Source organism: Arachis hypogaea, chromosome 5 (assembly GCF_003086295.3).
Source record: "Arachis hypogaea cultivar Tifrunner chromosome 5, arahy.Tifrunner.gnm2.J5K5, whole genome shotgun sequence".
Taxonomy (NCBI): domain Eukaryota; kingdom Viridiplantae; phylum Streptophyta; class Magnoliopsida; order Fabales; family Fabaceae; genus Arachis; species Arachis hypogaea.
The window spans coordinates 95,215,955-95,240,289 of NC_092040.1; the positions used below are offsets into that span (position 1 = coordinate 95,215,955).

General features: G+C 28.2%; 1 protein-coding gene across 1 annotated transcript; it reads right to left on the bottom strand.

Annotated features, from left to right (window-relative positions):
- Window positions 1–553: 553 nt before the first annotated feature.
- LOC112802059 (uncharacterized) lies at window positions 554–5,357 on the bottom strand. The gene is made up of 2 exons (XM_025845063.3): window positions 4,466–5,357; window positions 554–1,751 (listed from the first exon to the last, which is right to left on the bottom strand). Exons 1-2 carry the CDS (start codon window positions 5,122–5,124, stop codon window positions 1,085–1,087), a joined length of 1,326 nt encoding a protein of 441 aa, XP_025700848.1. The 5' UTR covers window positions 5,125–5,357; the 3' UTR covers window positions 554–1,084.
- Window positions 5,358–24,335: the final 18,978 nt, after the last annotated feature.

The window sequence follows — 24,335 nt, forward strand, 5'->3', positions numbered from 1 at the left end:
AGTCGTTGGATAGTTTTATGAAACTAATTCAATTTCTAATAAGTATATCAAATTAGTTTACCTTTTCGATAGTTAAAAGTTTATGTACTCAAATCAATTATGATAAAAAAAAAATTGTAATTGACTCTTTATTTTTAGATTGTATTACAATTCGAAATATTTAGATACAAATTATTTTTAGAAACATCAAAGTATTAACAATAACCCTAAAATGTATAAAAGATGTCGTTATTATCACGAGAAAGAAGAAGAATAATATAGTATTAAAATTGAAACGAATACAAATATCATTGACTAATGATAAGTATTCAACGTTTTCAAAACAAAAAAATACAGTATAATATATATGCAGAGATTAATAAGATAAAAAAATATTAAATGAACAAGTTATTTTTGTAATTAAATCTAACTAATTTTATTTTGCTTTTATGTTTTTACTCCTTTTTTTTCTCTTCAACTAAAATTTTTTATTATCCATGTTTAAACTATTAAACCAATTTAATTATAAAATGGTTTAGTTATATAGAATCACGTAAAATAAATATACATAAAATAGACATTAATTTGCTTGTGCGCTTCCTATATAGATCATATCCTCCGTTCAAATTTACACAATCGAAGCAAATTTAAAAAGAATACTGTTAAAATTACACTCTCTAATCTATCTCTAAGAGAAAAGTGAAATAGCTAGAAAAAAGACCCAACCCTTAAAACTAAATCACAAAATATACATAAAATAAGTTTTTAATATACACATACATGATATTTTTTTGTATTTAACTGCTCAAACCAAAGTTCTCCACTATAAGTACTTGAAATTAGAAAATTAACCTTTTTTGTTCAATCAACAAACAGCTAACAAAAGATTTAAAACTGTTTTAGCAAAATAAACAAAAACAAAGTTAGCTGAATGTTAATAGAAAAAAAAAAAGGCCGTGTCTAATTTTCTTTTTTTTTTTTAAATAATAATAAGTAGGAACAAAATGGCTATCACTGCAGCATATTTATGTATAAGAAACATATGTAAATTATAAGATGAAAATTGCATAGAAGAAACAATAATGTAGTATAACGATTGATGAAGCTATGAGAGGGAGAGATTATGTTGTTCATGACAAAGCTCCTTCCTGAGCTTATGTGAGAAGAGCTTGCATGCATCCATGCTAAGATCAATGGCAGCAGAGAGTGCAATGAACAAAGCGGCATCAGCCATGCAAGTCACGTGCTGTGCACCAATTTGCACAACGGGCTTGCTAACTTTACCTTCACCTTCCACACTTGACCCCATCACAAACCCTTTTCCATAATGTGGAACATACAACACCCCCTTATCCTTCATCACTCTGTAGTCAATGCAAAATTCGCCTCCTTTTTTTGTGCTCATTGTAGACTCAGCAATGGGGATCCCGTTGCTTTCTGTCACCAGCTCAAATTTGTAGCCTAAGCCGTCTACAGGGCCTCGTTCTCGCCATGCCTCGAGGCGGCCCCATGGCTTCCAGCTGCTTATTGGGGTCGCCCCGTTATGGCTGGGGCGGAGAATGAGCCATGCACCTGGGTTTGATCTCGACACTCTATCCGAACCGGGGGATGGGACGAATGGGGTGATCATGGAGGCCGCCGCCACCGGAGAGCCGGAGAGGTCGTGGATCATTATAATCCAACCCTTTCTCTCCCTCCCTTGGCGCTCCCTCACACTTGAGAAGGTTCTCTCCCATCTGCTTCGTTGCTTCGTGAAATCTGAGGGAGTTGACCTGAAATTATGCTAAAGGATCAGTATAATTTATTATTTTGATTAATAACTAACTAGTAATATTTAAAAATGTTATTTAAAAGAATGATACTCGATGGCTAAACTAAAAATATTATTCAATATAAATTAAAATTATTGGTTCTTAGATTTTTCGATATCACTACCCTTGTTGGCAAGAAGCTTATACTCAATAATCATATTCATATGTTAGTTAACTAAATCAAATAATGTAAGGAGTAATAACAAAACATTATAACGAAAATGTCAAACGTGCTAGGAGAATAAAATTATAGTCCTATGAGATATTGAGAGTGCGCCCCCACCAGATACTAGCACATGGTAGGGAATCCAGTGCAGTTATCTAAAACAGTTTGGAAAATCTCAGCTTGTCTGTTTGACCAACCCTGAGTCTATATGAATTCAATGCTGCTATTTAATGAAAGATCATGAGATAATAACTTATTTCAACCAGAAGGTTGATCAAGCATGGTTCTTTTGATTATTTCTTTAATACATCTACATTATTATAATTGAACAATCCTTATCTCAGATAAGAGAGAGTGTTATTATTTGTGATTAATAATATGGCAAAAGACAAATTAATTGAAAGAGAGAGTGTGTGTGTAAGGGGAGTTTTCCAGAGTTGGAATATAAAATTGCCAGCCCATAGACATAGACAGTATGAAAATGAAAGATTGGTGGTGCCACTTTCCAATTTTTAATTTCCAAGGTTTCTTTCACCATAAAAAAGAGAAAGGAACAAATTGCAGAAGGTGTATATCATGTTTTTTCACCAAAATGAAAAACAAGTACAAAAAAGAATATATTATAATAACAAACAATTAAGCAAAATTAGAGACAGAAACATAATGGAAATGAAAATGAAATTGAGCTGGATAAGGTGGTGAGTGAGGCCCCAAGTTAAGTTAGTAGGCATGTGAATGATGAATTTATTAGGTACCAGCTCTGAGAGACACTGACAAGCCAGCCCACATGCCTAATCAAATATTAAACCTCATCTTAAGTCTTAATCATAACTTTAATGTTTTCATAACTATAATTAATGAACCTAACTATTCGTACCCATTAGTCCTGCACTCTTGCTTGTAAAGTTAGCAAAACCTTAATAGCACACTAATAATTTTTGTTGGCTTTTTTGTATAGACAAATTATATTTGGTTGACTTACTTTTTCGTTTTTATATATTTATTTTAAAATTTTTCAGTTTATTATGATAACTACTGTTGTATGAAATTCAAGCTTGTTTGACTCTTACATCCTGATTATTATATATATACAAGATTATTTTTGGGGGGATTAAAAGTTACTTTAGCAATGATAAAATATTGATAAATTAAAACTAGTTAGAAATCGTATATTGTAAAGGAAAAGAGAATTAACGAGAGATTGGGAGCAATTAATGGGTAAAAAGAAAAGAGAAAAGAAGAAGAATGGAAAAGGAAGAACGTTGACTTCTAGTCAGCGAGATAACTGGAATTAATCTATAGTTTTATACTGTATATATGAATAGAAGGTGAGTTTTATGGTATTTTTTATTATAGTGTCTAAATTGTCTAACTTGTTTTTAAAAGTAAAAAATAAAATATTTAAAATAAAAAATAAAATATTTAAAATTATTAAATATTATGTATTTACTTTTTTGACAAATTAGGCACAATATCAAAAGTATTATAGCATTTTTCTTAATAGAAAGTAGAAACAAATTGATTGGCACTATAATACTCGTTTTATTTTACTAGAATAATTTTATTAATTTCAGTGCTTCATGTCTTTTCAACGTTGAATTCTTGTTTACTTATTTGCTTATAAACTAAAAACCAACGAATATTAAACAACTTTATTAGAATTTTAAAGATAACATAGTAACTCGAAGTTTGACCAGGATCATTCTCTTAATCTGTATTAGAATCCATTTCTTTTGAATGGACATTACAATTTTATTTTATTTTATTAAAAAAAAACAATTCAATGTTTGAAAGAGATCATATAATCTTCCGTCTTACTGTTGATTTATTTTTTTATTCCAGGGAAATGCTAGGTAGACAATAACTATATGGAATAACATGAACAATTAACAATCAAATAAAAATATACTATACCCTAATTTAATGTTACTAATTTAAATTTATTCTTTTAACCCTATTAATTCACATTGTTAACACATTATTCAAAAATATTGTTAGTTACTTATACTTTTTTCTTATCATAATCAAACAGAAATTTGAAAATAAATAAACATTAATTGCCAAAAGAAGATTGATAATAACATTTGTTTCTCAATTTAATACATCATCTTACATTTATTTATGAAGAAATAAAATAACACTTTACTATGGTGAAAGCAATTTTTTATTTTTCACCTACATTGAATAAAAAGTAAAGACATGATTTTTCTTTTCAGTTGCCACTAAATACTTTTTTCCGTAAAAAGTAGCCCAAAAAATCTTAAAACAATTTTAGAAGAAAAAAAACCATTTTAGGAAAATTTTAAGGTTCCCTAAAGAAAAAAAGAAAAAAAAAGTTTAACTGAACTGTTAAGAAATATGTTAATTCAGGTGGTTCATGGACTCACTTTTTATACAGTTGTAGTAGTGATTAATGAAGTAACATGCACTGTACAATTCACGTAACCAAAAAATAAAAATAAAAAACAAGTATAGAAAGAACTGAGCGAGTTGAAGTGAGTTGACTCACCGAGTTCTGGAGTTGCGATCCGCGCTGAACTTGCAGCTAAACACTGGCTGCCTGATGTTATTCTCTTGAACCAAGAAAACCACTGGGCTGCACTCCGGTTCGCCACCGAACTGAAAAACGAACCGTGGATCCGGTTCGGAGCGAACCACCATGTGAACCCGAGGCGAGCATTCCTCCTCCAAACCCGCTTCACCTCCTTCACTACTACTCTCTTTCTTCTCCTTCTTTCTCTTCTTATTCTTCTTTCCGAGGCTCAACCACCCGCTGTGGTAAGTGGCGGAGCGCGACGGCGAAGAGAGCGGAACGGTGATGCGGAGGCGGCCGAGGAGCCTGGCGCCGGCAGAGAAGCCGCAGCAGGAGGTGGCGGCGATGCTGCCGGCGTAGACGGAGAGGCGGAGGGTGAGAGGCCTGGCGGAGAATCGGCGGATAGCGGCGGAGTCGAGGTGGAAGGCGGCGGAGGAGTTGGAAAGAGAGGAGTCGTCGGAGGTGAGGAGAGGGAGGAGGGCGGTGTGTGAAGGGAAGTTGTTGATGTGGATCTTGCAGAAGCATGGCGTGGTTGAAGGGTGAACGCCACCGGAAAGCGGCGAGCGTCTGGTGAAGGAGGGAAGCTTGAGTGCGAGAGAGTCCACGGTGAGTCTCACGTACGGACAGGGATCCATTTGGAATACCAGAATATAACTAACTGAATTGCTTTTAATTAGAGTGAAAGTGTGGAAGAGTTCTGTTTGGGGGAGGTTTTGTTTTGTTTTGATTTCAGAGTTTGCATGTCATCCCACTCTTTAATATATATCATCCATTTTTGTTGTCCACATGAAAATTTTCAGGCATTCATTTCTTCTACTTTCACTCTTTATCCATACCTGTTATCATAATTCTACCTACAACATTCTTATAGTTAAAGATAGGGGAATGCTAGGGGAAGAATAATTTTGTTGAATAATATAAACAACTATCAATCAAATAAAAATATACTATACTTTTAATTTAACTTTTTAAATTTTAATATTAAAATAATCATCTGTATATTAGTAAAATAAACATTTAATATATTTATTGTTTACATTGTTTAATATTTTTATTGTTTACTTATACTTTTCCTTAAAGATATTTTTTATTTATATATGTATCTACTTTTTACTTATATATTTTTATTTTTATTATAAGTAATTAATAAAAAAATATTTAAGAAAATATATATATTTTTCTACATAATTAGTATTTCGTATATAAATTAATAATGTTTTGTGGTAAATTTTAAGTGTCTATCACTTTTCTATTCTTATTTTGATTTTTCACCTTTTTCAGTTTTTTATTGGTACCAAATAACATATATAAAAAATGTACAAAACTAATAATAATATATAAATTCTATTAAAATAATATAGAATATTTAAAGAAAATTATACCAAAATGCAAAATTCTATGAAAAATAACATAGAAATTATATATGTAATCCATATTATGGCATCACATGGTAGCATAAGGAGAAAAAAAAAAGAAAGAAAATAAATAAATAAGGGCATAAGGAAAAAAAAAAAGCAACCCTAAGACAGAGGATAATAAAGAAGAGAGAAAGAAAACATGTATTTTGAATACTCAGTTGAAAATTATTTATATACCTAGATATTAGTCATATATTATATCTAAGACCAATTAATTAGCGTGAGTAATATGAATTTATGTGTTGAAAATGGAATCACTTTTAAGGGGCATCTGATATAAGATAATCTATTTAGAACATATATTTGCAATATGTTCAATGAAATTACTTACTATATGTTACCCTATTTGGTATATATATTATGAGCAATATTAGGGGCCAGTAATTTTTGTGATTGGTAATCATTAAATAGTTATTAATAATGATTTAATAGTGTGAAATTAGTGTGAGATTTTATCTAATAGTTTACTTTTTTCTGCTGATTATATGCTGGTCAAAATTCAATAAAATTAGTGGCTCTAGAATTTTTCTATATTATATTATAAAAATAATCGTTATGCATGGCATATAAAATGATGGATCATAATATAATCAACCTTTTATTTCACCTGTGAGGTTTTCTTGTAATAATAATAATAATAATAATAATTATTATTATTATTATTAAAGTGACTATTTTTAAATATATAAATTACAATATTATTTACGTGCAAATGTAATTGTTGTTTAATTTTTTTGTAATTTTCTACAATAATGCATTCGAACTTCCTTCCACCTTAGTGGGGAAGAAATTAAAGATGGTCAAATCTTGTAGGGTGGATTGCCCGTTCAACGTTGCATTCAGAATTTAAAGTTTTAGATAGGTCTTGGTCCTCTGGCCAATGGCCCTTTCAATTTATACGTAACACTCTATCTAATTGTCCCCTGTTAAATATTTATTTGAAATTAAAATGGTTGAATTTATGAAAATAGAAAAAATAATTTATAAAATTACATTTGATATCAATAATTATTCTCTCGTCCATTACTTAGGGATATGACTTGAAAAAAATTAATATTATATTAATGATTTAAACCATTTTTTGGACTTCATAAAATAGTCTTTTTTTTTCCTCTATATATTTTTATTTTAGTCCAATAACATTTAAATGTCTTAACTTTAGTATTTACTATTTAGCACAAGTTAGCTCGGTTAATTTGTTTTATTAAGGCCGTTTGAAAAGATTAAAAAAGTAACTTTTTTTTTTATTTTTGACTTATGAAAAATAGTAGTATTAGTGTTTGGTGTAATTTTTAAAACTAAATTGCGATTTTTTAAGAAGTTATTTAAGAGTTTATAGAAAAGTTTAAAAAAATAACTTTTTTCATAATACAACTACTTTTTATCATATTTCTATAAAATAAACACTTTTAGAACTAAAAATCTAAATACAAAATAATTTATTTATAAACTATTTTTAATATAATCATTTATTATTTAAATTATTTTTTTAAAAATAATTTAATTAAATTATTTATTCAGACTGAATCTAAATATTGATACAATAAGTTAAATGTTGACAGTCACATCTTATTCTTATCATACTATTAAAAAAAAAAATCACTTTTAGCATTGAACATAGCAATTTAACGACATAGACCAAAATAGAAATCTTATAAATTTGACTGGATTAAAACTAAAAGAAAAAAGTTTATAGGACGAAAAACTGATATTAATTTGTTAAGTAAAATAATTTTTTAATAATCGAGAATTAATTATTTATAAAAGTAATAAGATCAGTAATTATCTAAATTAGTTCATAAAATTTTTAAAATGAGATATTTTAATTTTTTAGAATTTAAAATATACAAAACATTTATTTTTGTTACATAATATGATTTTTTTTCTGTTAATCACTAATAGTGATTGCTGACATAAAATTAATGGTGATTTCTGTTAATTAATACGTAGTCATTAATTAAGACTGTATTTGTTTATGGAAATAGGATAAGACAAGACACTAAGAATAAGATATAAATAATAAAAACATAAATTTTTGTGTTGTTGTATTCTATTTGGTGATAAACTAAAATAAATTATGAAAATTTAATTTATTCTCATTTTTTGCATTTAAAAAATTTGAGACGAAAAATATAATAATAAAAAATATAATTATGAAAAATTAACAAAAATAATAAAAGAAAAAAATAAAAAAATAAGTTGTGTCCCTTGTTAGTGTATATGTATCCTTCTTGTCAGGATGGACACAAAATACACTAATTTAGTGTCTCTGTTCATGTTTCTTCTGTCAAATACGATTTTGTGTTTTGTGTTCCTGTCTCAATATCCTATCTTTATAAATAAACGCAGCCTAAATGTATGTAAGATGGACAAATCAATCCCTATGATAAAGTATATAACAGTCCTTGAAAACTAAAAAGTTAAAAAAAAAAAAAAAATCCAAAACAGCCTTTAAAAAATTTTAAAAATTATAAAATAGTTTCTTTGAATTATTTATATATAATTATTTTTAAATTAATAAATTTTAATTTCTAAAATTTTTGTTCTATTTAGTCCAAGTCAATTATTTATATATACAAAATTTTTTATGTATTTTTAGAATAAATTATAAATTTTTTAAAAAAATTAAATAATTTAAAATAAATGAAACCCATAATTATTTTTGATACTACAAAATATTAATTTAATTTATATGTATCATATTCTATGATCGTTCTTTAATAACGAAGAAAAAAATAAATTTGACAGTATTGTTTGAAGAGATAGAAAAACGTTTACTTAACATGAAATTTTTTATATAAACAATTAGAAATATTTTTGTAAATACTTATGAAAGCATTATTTTAGAACTTGTGTCTAATGCAAATCAAGTTATTTCCAAAATCAAAATTATAAGTTTTGGTTAATCACAAAGTCAATAATGTAGATCATTTACAAAATCTTAATAATGTAAAACTTTTAATACTTTATAATATTTGAAAAAAAATGTCTTGACAAATTAAAGTGTTCTTTTCATGTTTCTTAAAAAGTTTTGAAAATTTATTAGTTGTAATATTGTAAAAATAAACTTTATTTTATTTAAAATTATTTGTGCTACTAAAATTAGTAATTGTGTCCAAAATTTTTTTTTAACTTAGGAATATTTTTTTAAGTTTATTTTATAAAATATTAAAAATATTTGAATAGACTATTTTGAAAATTTTAATTTTTTTTTAAAATTGCATTGTATTGAGATTTTTTAAATTTTTTGAGAGCTGTTCTGTACTTTACTATGAAGACTACGTTGTCTAGTTCGAATATGTGGATATTTAACAATTACGTGTGAGAATTAATGTTTTACATCAGTAATCGTCATTAGTGACTAATGGAGAGGAATTATATTGTCTAACAAATGTAAATATTAGGTGTTCTATATATTTTAAAATATAAAAAAAGATAATATCCAATTTGGTTCTTGAATTTGCACGCGAGTCTTAATTTAGTCTCTAAAATTTCAATTGCCTCTATTTAGTCTCTGGCTTTGCAAATGTAATTCATGTTAGTCACTCGAATAATTTTCGACACACAAACGTTTAATGGAACACTAGCGTGGATAACCGGATACCACGTTGGACTCTATAAAACGTCGTCATTTTTGTTTTGGTATTCTAAAAGTTGAAAAGACACCGTTATAAGTGGTATTTATTAAAATTTTCCTTCCCAAAACAAGTAATTCAACTTCTATTTTGAACAATTTAGGCGTCAAAATAAACCAAAACGATATATTTTACAAGTTTTAAGCTGTAACATCTAGCTATTCATGTTAGGACTCTAAAAATATTTGTGTATTAGAAATTATCCCAATAATTAATATGAGTCATGTTTATAAATTTTAAAAATTAAATATAAATAATTAAAATTTTAAAAACTAAATTAAAATTTATGTATAAATTCAACAATCAAATAAAATATTAATTCATTTAAAAGACTAAAGTGTTCCATTTTAAAAATTTAAATAAATAATTTTAGTAATTACTCAAGTGATACAAAGTGTTTTGTCCATTTTACCAACGATGTCATACCTTGCTGACAGAACTAACTATTGCTAACTGGCCGATTCAAACACACCATCAATAATGAAAAACAAGGTAATAATATATAGTATAAGTATTTTTAGAGCCTATTCCACTTGCATGTGTAAGTTCTAAGACAAATTTTGTTTATATATCCAAATTAGCTATAGTGACTGGTGAAAGTACAAGATGTGGTTTAATTTAGTCAAAAAAAATTAATGAAATATTTTTAGAATATTATTTTTTGATATTTTTAAAAAGTAAATTATTTTAAAATTAAAATTTATAATTAAATTGATAGATAAAATAAAAATAATTTTATATTAAAGAGATAATATCATGTTGATAGAAAATTAATAAAATTTTATTACTTGTATCACTATCTTAATAAAATAATTAAAAATAATATAAAATTTTAATTAATTTGAGACTAAATATTAAAATGATAAATTTTATTTTTAATTTTAAATCACTATATATAATATAAAATCTAATAAAATTTAAAATAAAATTAAACTTAAAACTAGCATGAAAGATATTCTAATTAGCTTTTAAATTACATTGATGAATGCTGACTTTTTTTTTTTGTATCAGATGAATGTTCTATTTAGCACTAAAAATAACATTTTAAAAAATTTATTAGAAGAATAAAATATTTTTCAAGATATCTTACTACATTTATTTATTTATTTATTTAAAAGAGAGTGAGAACTATATATGATAAGGGAGATATGGGTCCCACAAAAGGGTTGGGGTCCTCAACAGCTGGATTAGGCTGTCATCACGTTTCCAAAGGAATAGAAGGGACGAGCTTGAATTAGATAGGTAAACTACTTTAAAGTTTTTAACTTTATTTTAAGCATTTTTAGGTTAAGATAAATGAAATAATAGTTTCAAAGTTTTATGATTAAAGAATCATCATATTAATATAGTTTTTTTTTTAAAAAAAAAACTAGTAAACTACTATTTCTATTTTAAATGGTTGAGTCTTTTCAGTTTTCTCTTTATCTAAAAATTTTGGTTTTAAATCTCACTCTTAACTTAAAAAAAAAAGAAACTACTAATTCTATCTCAAATAAAATTAATCTTAAAAAATTTGATTCAGAAATTATTTTGCTATAATATACTTGAGTTGACTCTCGAGTCTTGACTGCGACGCCGCTAGTCTGCTACTACTTGACGCGGCTTTTCGTTTTTCTTCTTTTTATTATTTAATTAAATAAAAATTCATATATAATTTTTTATGAAATTAATAATTAAAAATTATTAAATAATAATTTAATTAAATTTATTAAATTATTTAATAATTTTTTAATATTAATTTCACATAAAAATAATTTTACGTTAATTTTCATTATTTATTCGTTTGGTTGTTAATTTATTTTGTTGTTATTGTTTCTGTTGATGTTGTAATGTTTGGTAAAGGCATGAGTTGTTGATTGTTAATCATGCTCAGTTCAATTTGCATTTTGTAGTGTCAACTTTTTCATTGCAATTCTTTTTTCTACAAATTTAAAAAAAAAAGTTGACATGTATATTAAAATTACAAGTTAAAATTATTAATTATAAAAAAAGTTTATAAAAAAATACAAAAATAAATTTTTAATATATTTGTTATGTATTTATTAAAATAAAAATTTAAAAATTTTTTATTAGCAGCAATCTTAACATGATAACTAAATCCTTAAAAAAAGTCATTATTCTTGTAATTCTTTTAATTTAATTAATATATCGTTTCAATAATTTCTTTTTCACTTTCAATGGACATTCTTACCTTGTTGGATTATTTGAAGGTACCAATTTATTTTTTTTCTATTATTAGATAAAATATAAGAATATAAAATTCATATTATATAAGCCTATATTATATATATGGCTATATTCATATCAACGATGGAAAAATGAATTAATAAAATGAGTATAAACTATGATTTTTTTTAAATATATGGCACTAGCCCAAAGTTCTCTCAAGTCTCAATGTTCACATGCAGAGTTCATGATGAATTAATTCTTCTGTATCTATCTTCTTGATTTCATTTCATTTTTTTTTCTTTGTGAATTTATAATTTAATTTCTATAGTATAAACTTGTATGTCCCTCCAATTTGGAAGTTAGTTATCTAATAAATCCAGCTTGATCTTAAGGAATGGAAAACCATATCATGGTTGCGGCGTTGATGAGATCTCATTTTATTTTATGTCTGTCTAGAATAAGAGAAAAAAAAAAAAAAAACAGATAGGAATAATTGATGAGGACCTAAATATAATTCTTACTTAAATATTTTAATTAATTTATACCTAAAAATTAAAATATAGCTCCATGTGCCATTTGACAGATTTGTTCACTAAAGACAAAGTTTTTTTTTTCAACCTAAACCTGCTACAAAAAGACAACGGAATTTTAAAATTGTGTCAATTGCGGTTTAACTAAACGTGGAATCGAATTCAACTTTTATTTGAGAGGAAATAGTTTAATTTAGGAAAAAAGCGAAAAGTATTTTAAATAATGTATTGTCTTGTCTTGTCTTAAAAATAGCATATTGATTAAAAGATAAAAAAAATTTGTGTGTAGATAATCACAATTTTTAAAACTAAATTAATTGAGTAAACTATTATTTGTACCCACGAAAGTTAAAAACGTTGACATTTCTATCCATAAAAAAAGAAATTATCATTTACACCCATAAAACATGAGTTTCATATAACAAAATTATCCAAACACTAAAAAATCACATAAAAATCTCAAATTACCATTATCATCATCTGCATCATCTTTTCCCTCTACCACCACTATCACCGACCCCATTCTCTCTCTTTCTCCTTCCATTTTTTGAGCTCGTCGCCGCTACCAGAGTCTATCAACTCTGCCAACTCCTTCCTCTCTCTCTTTCTCTCTCTTCCCTTCTGTGTTTTGCTTCTCTCTCTTTTCTACTTCTTCGAAAGTTGCGTGATGTAAGTTCAGTAGTCTCTGGGTTTGCAGACTGGGGAAGAGTGGGTGGAACCGCGGACTAGACAGGAGTTGGAGCTCTGTGTCAGCGAGAGATGGAGGGCTAGCTGGAACGGGTTGGGGCAGCGATAGCGATCAGGCAGCGGCGACGGCTCTAGGGTTGCGAAAAGCGGCGAAAACAGAAGGCGACGATGGTCTTAGGCTTACGGAGGTGAGGCGAGGGGAAGAAGAAGAAAGAGAGAGGGAAAGGGTGGAGGAAGAAAGAAAAGGAAAAAGGACGCAGCGACAGCGAGTGGAGGTTGGGTGGGACTTGACGGCGCCAACAACTATTGAGTACTGCGGCGGTGGTTACGCAGAGGAGCAGAGAAGGGAACAGGGGTGAGAAGGGGCGAGAGAGAGGAAGAACAGAGGAAATCGAGTGAGGGGGTGACAGCTTGGTGGTCGCCGGTGGTGTGGTACGGTGGTCTGAGACAATTTGCTTGTTCTATTGTTGTTGTTGTTGTTGTTGTTGGTTTATGTGAAGAAGATGATAATAGAGGCATAATGGTGGTGGTGGTGATGGTAGTGATGAAGGAAATGAGGTGGTAGTGCCTTTGAACTCAAAGTTTGACTCAGTCAAGGACGAGACAGGGAAGGAGAGAAGGAGGGGTGGATGATGCGGATGATGATAAGGGTAATTTGGGGTTTTTATGTGATTTTTTAGTGTTTGGATAATTTTATTATATGAAACTCATGTTTTATGGGTACAAATGGTAATTTTTTTTTATGGGTAGATGTGTCAACGTTTTCAACTTTCGTGAGTAAAAATAGTAGTTTACTCTAAATTAATTTTATTGCTAATAGTAGAATTCACATACTAATAATAATGTACAAAATAGATAAAAATAAAAAATATAGATAAAAGAGAAGAAAAAGAATGTTATATACTGTTGAGACTTGCTTTTATTTATTAAAGGGTAAAGTATATTTTTTGTCTTTGAAGTTTGATAAAAATTTTAAAAATACTCCTAAGTTTTATTTTATTTCAATTTTGTCCCAAAAATTTCTGATTTGCATCAAATATATCCTCAATGGGTAAATTTTCAAAAAATTTAAGACCAATATAATAAAAATAATGCATGATTTGCTTGTATTGAAAGTTATTTTTATGAAATTATTATTGAATTGGTCTTAAATTTTTTGAAAAATTAGCCATCAAGAATATATTTTATGCGAATCAAAAATTTTTGGAACAAAATTAAAATAAAATAAAATTTAAAAATATTTTTAAAATTTTTATCAAATTTTAGAAACAAAAAATATATTTTACCTTTTTTTAAATAATAGAAAAAACCATAGTAATATAGAGCAGTTGTGGCACATACACCATGCTTTACAGTTACTCGTATTAGATTAACAACTATTTAACTTTTATTTAAAAAATCAACAGCTACACAATCAGTCATTTATATTCAATATATAATAGTCACCAAAAAAATATTCAATATATAATAAAATATAAAATATATATTAAAATTTTAGATATGTTGTTTGGATGAATTATTTTTAAATTTTAGTGTATTTTAACTGAAAGGGGATTTAGATGTTGTATTTAAATTTCTTTAATTTTTATTCTTTTTGTTTGGTTAAGATAATCAAATTAGTTGTATTTTTAAAATGATATGTATGTTTCGAACAGATAGTTAGATTATCTTTCTTTATAAATAATTATATTATATGTACATAAAAAAATAAATTACTAAATTAATTATATATATAAAATATATATAAAAAATAAATTAAATAATATATAAATTTATATAAATATATAATAATTAATTTAATAATTGAATTTTAGTGTTTACATATTTTATATTCTTAAAATATGTAGTTAGTTTTACTACATAAATATATTTGAAAATGAGATAGAGAAATAAGGAAATTGATTTTTTTTATTAGAAAATTAAGGGTGTGTTTAGTTTGTATTCATACTCTGATTTAAACATAAGGTCAGACCCAATAAGAATAAAAGGATTAACTTTAAAAAGTGGTCTCTCACCTTTTACCCAACCTTTTTGAAGAGGTCAGATATCAACTAAGGAGCCTAGCTCCACTTATTCAACGTGACAAAGTCATTCCTTTTAGAAAGTAGTGACTAGATTCCTATCTCCATCTAAAAGATAGATTCCAAAGAACTCCTAAGATATAAAATAAGAAAAATTGAACTATCGCAACTAAGGAAGTCATCAAACTTTGCTATAAATTCACTAGCACACCCAAGTATAACTCATGTTCTAATCTATTAAAAACTTGCTCAAAATCCTTGCTAACTTAAGTTTCGGAGTCTGTTGCAGGTACCACCCCCACCTCCTCACGAGGAACTCGGACAGGCAGCACCTCAGCATAACAAGTCGGACGCATAGGGACCTGAACCTCAAACTCGGGCCCAAATCAACGTTTCAAGTAACCCTCGGAGGGAAGCAGTCAAAAGGTTCCCACCATATTAGAAACACGCCAACTTTCACGTCGCTCCGCCCGAATAACTAATAAGTGTGATCTTACCATGGCTGTTCGCGAAATGGGCCTCGATCTACTCGGGCAATTGCCACAAGCTCTAGGACAAGTCAAATTCTTCATAGTAGGGATTGACTACTTCATTAAGTAGATCGAGGCAGAGCCCTTAGCAACCGTCGCTGCCTAAAGAAGTCAGAAATTCCTATACAAGAATATTGTCACAAGGTTTGGCGTCTCCCACTCCATTACCATGGACAACGATACCCAATTCACTGACTTTACCTTCCGAAATTTGGTGGCCGACTTAAAAATCAAACACCAGTTCACTTCAGTAGAACACTCCCAGCCCAATGGACAGGTTGAAGCAACCAACAAAGTTATACTTGTCGGGTTGAAGCACCGACTACATGATGCAAAGGGAGCCTGGGCTAACGAACTCTCTCAATTCCTGTGGGCATATTGGACTGTCCCACACTCCACGACAGGGGAATCACCCTTCCGACTTGCTTACGGAATGGAAGCCATGATTCCAATAGAAGAGCTAACATCCAAGCACAAAAAGAAGAGCTCGACCTCCTCCCAAAAGTCCGAGAAAGAGCTCGGATTAGGGAGGAAGCTCTAAAGCAAAGGATGGTTCTAAGATACAACCAAAAGGTGGTCAAAAGGAACTTCAGCACCAACGACCTCATCTTAACCCGGAACGACATCGAGGTGCGAAATTCAGGAGAAAGAAAGTTGGCCGCTAATTGGAAAGGACCTTTCCAGATAACAGAGGTCCAAGGCAAAGGTTACTACAAAGTGTCCGACCTCCAAGAGCGGGAGGTCCCGAGGTTTTGGCATGCATGTAACCTAAGAAGGTACTACAATTAGAAAGCAAACCTTGTGCAGAAGTATACTCTTTTTTCCCAATTTTAGGATTTTTAATGAGGCATAGGCACAAGGGCTAGGGGTGCCCAAGCACCCAGATTTTTGTAAAGAAGTTCTATATTTTCTAATAAAAGACCTATCTCATTTTCTTCATCTCTGCTCCTTTAAAAAAGTTTTCTGTCTGAAGACACATTAATTTAAGCTCGACAAACCGCAAAAATCATTGTCTGACTTAAAAAGAGTCGGCAAGATAAAACGACGAGATCCAAATTAATATAAGAAGTTACATAAATAGCTCGTATAAAGCGATCTTAATGAGATTGGACTAAAAACAAGCAGTAAAAGTAATTTACTAAAGACCGACTACTCGAGGTCATACCTACGAAATGAAATTCAACGACCATGAAAAACCTAGCTTAATCTCAAAAAGTAGAAGGGTTTGAATCAAGCACTATCTATAAAAGTTGCAAAAGATAATCGATAATAAAGAGTTCAAAGCGAATATCAACTATTACAAAATTAAAATGTCAAAGACCCACAAGTCGAGCCATCTCAAAAAGACAAACTGAAGGAAAATTAAAGGGAGTTGAGGTTCTCCCCGTCACAAAGATATAGGAAATTTTGGAAACTAAAGCAAACGAAAACAAACATAGAAAGAAAGAAGTTCTTTTCACAAAGAAAGGAAAATAAAGAGAATCTCGGAAATGGAGAACCAAGAAAGAGAAGATCCACAAAGCTTTTATAAGGAAACAAAGAATAAACAGTCCAATAACTTCTCTTTAAAAACGTACACGAAGATCAAGAAAATTGTCGCGCCAATTCATCCCCCATCTAAAGTGGTGGGGCAACGTTCAAATTTTCAAATCAATGAACAAAACCCCAACCTCAAGGAGTACCCGACGTCTAGACAGAAATCACGAAATGTTCGAGCTCAACCTTACAAAAAGATTGGGACTCAACTAGGGGCACTGTACATACCTTAGCCGAAACATAAGGCCATGCCCAATAAGAATAAAAGGACCAACTTTGGAAGGTGGTTTCTCACCCCTTAATCAACCTATTTGAAGAGATTGGACATCAACTAAAGAGCACAACTCCACTTATCCAACGCGACAAGGTCACTACTTCTAGAAAGCAGTGACTAGATCCCAGTCTTCACCTAAAAGATAAACTCTAACAAATTCCCAAGATATAAGATAAAATAAGATGGAACTACCGCAACCAAAGAAGTCATCAAATTCTATTATAAATACATTGGCACCCCCAAGTATAACTCACATTCTAATATACTAAAAACTTGCTAAAGCCCTTACTAACTTAAACATCGGAGTCTCTTGCAGGTACTACCCTCTACCTCCTCATGAGTAACTCGGGCAGACGGCACCTCAGTATAACAAGTCGGACGTTGCCATACATAAGGACCTGAACCTCACGTTCGAGCCCAAATCAATGTTTCAGATAATTCTCAGAACAGTTTGTATTTTTATTTTTTATTTTTTTATTTTTTTTTTATTTTCGGTGTTTTCTATTTTTTTAGATTTTGTGAAAGGAAAAGCGAAAATAAGAGGTGAAAATAAAAAATAAGATTTTTGTTGTTTTCACTCTTTCCTTTACAAAATCTTAAAAATAGAAAATACTGAAAATAAAAATAGAAAATAAAAACCCAAACTAAACACACCCTAAAGCTTTTCATTTGTAATAGTCAAAATTTTTCGATAAATTTTTAAAAATTTTAAAGTTTTAGCTAAAAAAGAAAATTGAAACAACCCTATCCCCCGGGGGTCTTACTTTGGTGTGAGTTTTAGCACTTTTTGGACCTAGTAATTTTGAGCAGTATAATTAAGTGGAAGCTAAGTGCTCCTTTATTTTCCATGAAATCCAATGTTGGATCTTCGTTCTACAGATGAAAAAGATGTAAAAAATTCTTACTCAATTGTTTCCCTACTGAAATGCTTATTTACTTTATCCAACTATATATTGAAAAAATAAATAAAAATAAGAAGAAGGAATTGAAAAAGAGATAATGCATGTTGAGAAAGATCTCTTCATAAAATAGTGGGGACCTCTATCCACTATATTTCATTTCTATGATCGGAGCGTGGGAAGCAAGCATTTTAGTGTGCCATCTCATAGCTTGTTTGTTTCTTATTTAATTTATTATTGGTTTTTTAATTTATTTTTTCCCTTGATTATTTTTCATTCCATTATTTTTTTGTTGGCTTTGTTACGCTACCAAATTTTTTTTTGAGTTATTTTTTAAAAAAAATCTTATAAAAAAAGTAAAAATAATTTTGTATTTAGTTATTTTATATAAATTTTTTTATTTATCAATAATGTTTAAATACGTATAACAAAATATAAAAATATTTTATTTATTATGTCAAAAATATATTTTTAATTTTTTTAAAAAAATATATAAATTATAATTTTTTAAAAAATAATTTTTATTTTTTAATATTTTTATTTTTACTACTAAAAATTTATTAAATATGCTAAAAAAATAATATATTTTTCTATCAAACTTAATAGTACTTAAACAAACACTTTATCCTTTTATGAGTTTTATATCCTTTCCATCGTCCACAAATATGACTTAATTTGCTTGAAGGCACCTTAGCTTGTAAATCATGCTTGTGAATATATATATATATATATATATATATATATATATATATATATATATGAAGAATGGAAAGTTGAATGAAGCACACAACACATCTCTTAAAACCTAGCTAGCTACAATTAAGTCTATTAAAAAGCTTATAAAGAATTATTTATCTTATTACTCTATTTTTTTTTTTAACTTTATATTAGTAATAACATTAACTAACAAATAACTGACGCACGCAAAAATTCTTAGTGTAGTATAGATATTTCCAGCTAGGTACTAGGCATGATACTTATAGGCTTATACCCTTTGACCATAAGCTAGATTCTATAATGGAAACTAGGAAATATGCATGCATCTAAAAAAGAAGGTTTCCATAATGCATTAGGTATTTTTTCTTTAATGAATGAATAATGGAAGGTTTTTGGCTGTTTGCTCTCTCTCCATACTTGAATCCAGATCAGATAGGCAATGCCCAGTGTCATGTGCCGTCAAGCAATGACACTATATATATGTCACTATGTTATTGTACATTAAATTTAATCTCATTTTTAATAGGACTTTTTAAATAGATATCAATTTAGGTTTTTTGTGATGTTTGTCTTACTTGGATTTTGTAATGGGAATGGGGTTTACTTTATTTTGGTGTTAATTAATTTACATGTAAGTGCTGGGATATAATTTGTGCCAGAGGTGTTCAAGACCTCGACCTGAATTCGAAGTTTATTTTGTTATGTTTGGATTTGTTATTTTTATTCGATATTATTTTGAATTGAATTTAAGTTGTGCTTTGAATTATTTAGTTTGAATTTTTTATAATAAATATATATTTTAAAATAAAATTAATAATATTATATTATAATTTTATATTTTAATTAATATTTTTTATATTATATAGTATTATTTTTATTTTAAAATAATTTATTTTGATATAATTATAATATAATTTTTTTTAAATTTAATTTTTAAAATTAAAATTTTATTATCTTAATATATAAATTTTATAATTTTGTATATACTAATTTTACATTAAATCAATCCGATTTATTTTGTATCATTTTTAGGACAGATCAAAATAGATTATGTGATATTTTAAGATTTGGTCCATTCGGCCATAAATATTCCTAGTTTGTGCTAAATGATGGTGTTAAATTCTTATATTTTTTGTGTTGGTTTTCCTTTGTTATTTAGAATCTATATATTTATTTATTGGGGCTAAAAAACGAAATAAATTAGATGAGTAAATAATATTATTGTACATATATAAATGTATTATGTATATATGTGACACTCTTAATTTTTATCGAAAACATATTATTTTTTAATTTTTATTTCACAAACCAATTTGATACACATTTTTTTTTCTTTAAATTTTTATATGATGTAAAATCTACATGATATATAATTGTTTTAATTCAATGGTGTTTTTATAAAAGATTAAGTGGGTTTAATTCAATTTAAAAAACTAACTTAGCAACTAAGCATCAAAGCATGGTTTCATATTTATAAAGATTATCACACTTTTATTTTTAACTAATATGAAATTTATATATTGTCTGGCGCTCAAAATTGGACAAAGATTTGGCCTTGTGTGTATGAATGATGCTAGAATAGTCCAATAACATAGCTCTTCTATTTTCTTTAATTTTTGTTTTCAGTTCAAATCATTGTCTAGTCCTAATTATGTGAATGCATGGTGTATCAAGCCTTTTCAATGTTTAGCTTCATTGGAATAAATAAATGAGGTAAATATCAATTCGATATTTGAAAGATTTAAGTGTTGATAAAATAGTATTTAAGAGATGTTATCAATAAATAATTTTTGAATAATTTTTAAATTTGATAAAAATAATCATCTATCGTTTAACTTCATTTTTATTAATGAAAAATGCTGAATTGAAAAAAAGTTTGATAACATTTTTAATTTACTTTGGTTCTCTTTCTGTCTTTCTCATCTTTCTTGCTTATTTTTCTTCTTCTTCTTCGCAAGTAAAAATGGAAGATCATCATCATCAACTCCTGCGACATGCTCGCATCACTATCAACAAGCCAAACTCATCTATTTTCTGGGAGAAAGATTAAAATTTTAGTAACTAAATGATAATCAAAATTTATGAATGAACCAAATTTTTTTATCCATAATCACACAAAAATCCCAAAAACAAGTAGGTGAGGAAGAAGAAAAATGGAAGCAGCCATGATGTAACTATAAAAAAATAGAAACAACGACAATCAAAACAAAACACAATAAAACAACAATAATAAAAAAGAAGGAAAATAAAAACAGCGCCACTAACGAGAAGAAGGACACCACCACAACGAAGACAAAAAGAAGAAAAACATAAATATTAGATCCCAATCTCAAAGACCATGTTGCGACGGAAACAAAGAAAACCCCTAAGAGTGCACGGAGTTACAACCCTTTATTGGCGCCGCTCAGAACCTCGCCATCAGTGGCATCCACGGCTACTTCCGATTATCGCGATGGTGATGGAGAATTCTCCGAGTTTCGTCGTCACATGGTTCGATTTGCCAGTGAAACCTCTAAAAATTTCGCAAAAAATTATTTTACAAAGAGTTTGGATTCGAAAAATGTAGCCAAATCTAAAATTTTTGTCTCTTTTGTTTCTTGTTTGTAAAAAATTCATTTTTGTTATTGTTGGTAAAGAATAAAATAATGATGATGAAGTTATGTGGTAAAAAATTAGAGTGATGACAAAATTGAAATAGGGGGAGAGGTTGGTGACAGTGGAAGTTGGGAGTGAGAGAGAATGGAATTAGAGTTTGTGATTGAGGGATAAATTAGAAATTTTATCAATTTTTTTTTGTCAACTCAGTGTTTACCGTAAATGATAATGGAGTTAAACGATTGAATGGTCGCTTTTGTCAAATTTAAAAATTGTTCATAGATCACATTGTTAATAACATCAATTAAGTACATTTTATCAGCATCTGAATCTTTTAGATACTAAATTAGTATTTACCTCTAAATAAATATACAAATTTAGCTTTCTTTAGAGTTCTCTTCAATTCTTGACTTCTTTAAAATTTTATTGTAGAGTTGGGTAATAATAAAAAAAACTTAGACAAAAAACTTATAATTCTCCTAATAGCATTCTTAATTAAAGATGTGTTTGATAATCTAACCTTTAAATTTGATCTTAGTTAGCTTAATTTCTTATAAAAAGAACTTAAAATGATTTGTAATGGGTATATTAATTCATTATAAGAAATGTTATTTATTATTTTTGGTCTATCATTTTTAGTTATTATTCAAATTTTTTAAGTTTAATAATTTAACAATATAGTTTCATACTTTTAATTAGGACCGTCAAAATAAGCTAAATTTAACGAGACATTTCATTTATCCATTTAAATAAACAGGTTTTGTCTCTAAAATTAAGTTCATTAAAATTTTGGATTAAACTGGCTGAGTTCGATTAACAAAAAATAATAGTAAGTTAAAGGGGTTAAACGGACAACCCATTTAAATTTTTTTTATATTTTTCATAAAAATAATATTTTTAGCCAATATTTCACCTTATTCGACTCGAAAACTCAATCTATCAACTAAAAAAATACTATTTGTTTAAGATTTTTGATATAAAAATAATATATTTTTGTCAAAATATTTTTTAAAAAATAAAATAAAAAATAATCAGGCTAGCCAATTTAACTCATCAGGCTGGCCATAAACTATTCGAATTGAAAAATTATAACCCATGAATAAAATGTGTTTAACGAATTGGGCTAACCCATTTGATATCCCTACTTTTAAACATTGCATGATCTGTAGATTGTATTTAGAGATGGCAACATGTACTCTACCCGTGAATACCCAGCTCGATTGGACAGGGTTGTCTACTTGACCCGACTCAATTTGGGTAGAGTAGGATGCAGTGTGAGTTTGTTTGTGGGTAAAGTCGGGTGCGAACCACTAAACTAATAATTTAAATTACTAATTTAGTATGTTTTTATTTAAAGTAAAATGTCAGAAGAATTTGGAGTTAAAAGAAAAGTGACAAGACATTTATCTTTATTTGTGTTATTTTAATTTTATTAAAGATTTGATAATTAGATATGTTCAATTTTTTAAGATTTTATTTTTTTAATTTAATTTAAATTTTATTTTTTATTTTTTATTAATATATTTAAAATATAAAATAATTGAACTTTATATTTGTTTAAAAAAAATTTAATTTTTCTATAAGTAGAATAGACTTGAGAACTTTAACATACAATAAAATTAGAATTAAAATATTTTTAATCTACAGGTAAGATAGAGTTAAATTTAAAAAAAAAATAATCTATAAATAAAATTAGAATAAAATTCAAACTCTATTCTACTTATTGTAAACTTTAATAGTATTTCTCACTTGTTATTTTTCAAGTTTATAAAAGAGTGACTATTGTTTTAATGTAAGAATACAAAGTATGAAGGTGAAGTTGGTGACAACAGGGCATTAAGGTCTTGCTTATTTCAAGTGAAATAATAATGGAGGAGAAATAAGTGGGAGGGATAAGTTAGAAGGATGTTTGTTCATCTGTCTCTGTTTGGTTAGAAATTATAAAATATAGATACAAATATAAATGCAGGATACGATATGACATGCAATACGGTGATACGTAAAATTTAAAAAGTTATCAGACACGGAAACACATGTATATTAATAATATTATATATTTATTAATATTAAACCAATAAGTATTTTTAAAAACAATCATATAATATGTATTTTTTCTTAAAATATATAGGTATTTAAAAGAAAAAATTCTAAACTTATATATTTTAATAGAGTTAGTAAGAATTATGTACATCACATATACACAAAAAATAAAATTATTTAAAGTCATACTATTTTTCTATTATATATAGTTGATATTTTTATCATTAGAAAAAGTCATTCTTTTCAACTCTGATTCATCAAGAGAAAGGTGAGCAACTTCAAGAATATCATTTTTTTATCAGTTGGTAAAAAAAAAGCATCTTCAACAATATCCCACATCATAGTTTCTCTTTTATTGTATTGTGGAGTTTTTTTTTTTTGAAAGTAAGAGCTCAACACTAAAGTGGAGCATTGTCGCCAGTTACAAGAACGATAAAAACATAACAACTCCTATGTCATCTCCGGCATAACCATCAACAACATGAGTTATTTACAACACCATTTCTTAGCACATGAGAATGATTGCTCCACACAGTCACCAATCCATGTTGTCTTACTCTAAAATATGGCATCGTTCCTGCGTAACCAGATAATCCATATAACTGAGAAGAACCCAACTAGCCAGTTCTTGCACCTCTCTTTTCTCATTGGCACGGATCTCTAACTTTCAAAGTGCTCCTTCAACGTACCAGGGACAATCCATGTCTGTCCAAACGCCGAGATCCAAGCACACCACACCTGCCAAGAGTACTCATATGTAACAAATAAATATTGTATATTTTCAACATATTTGTT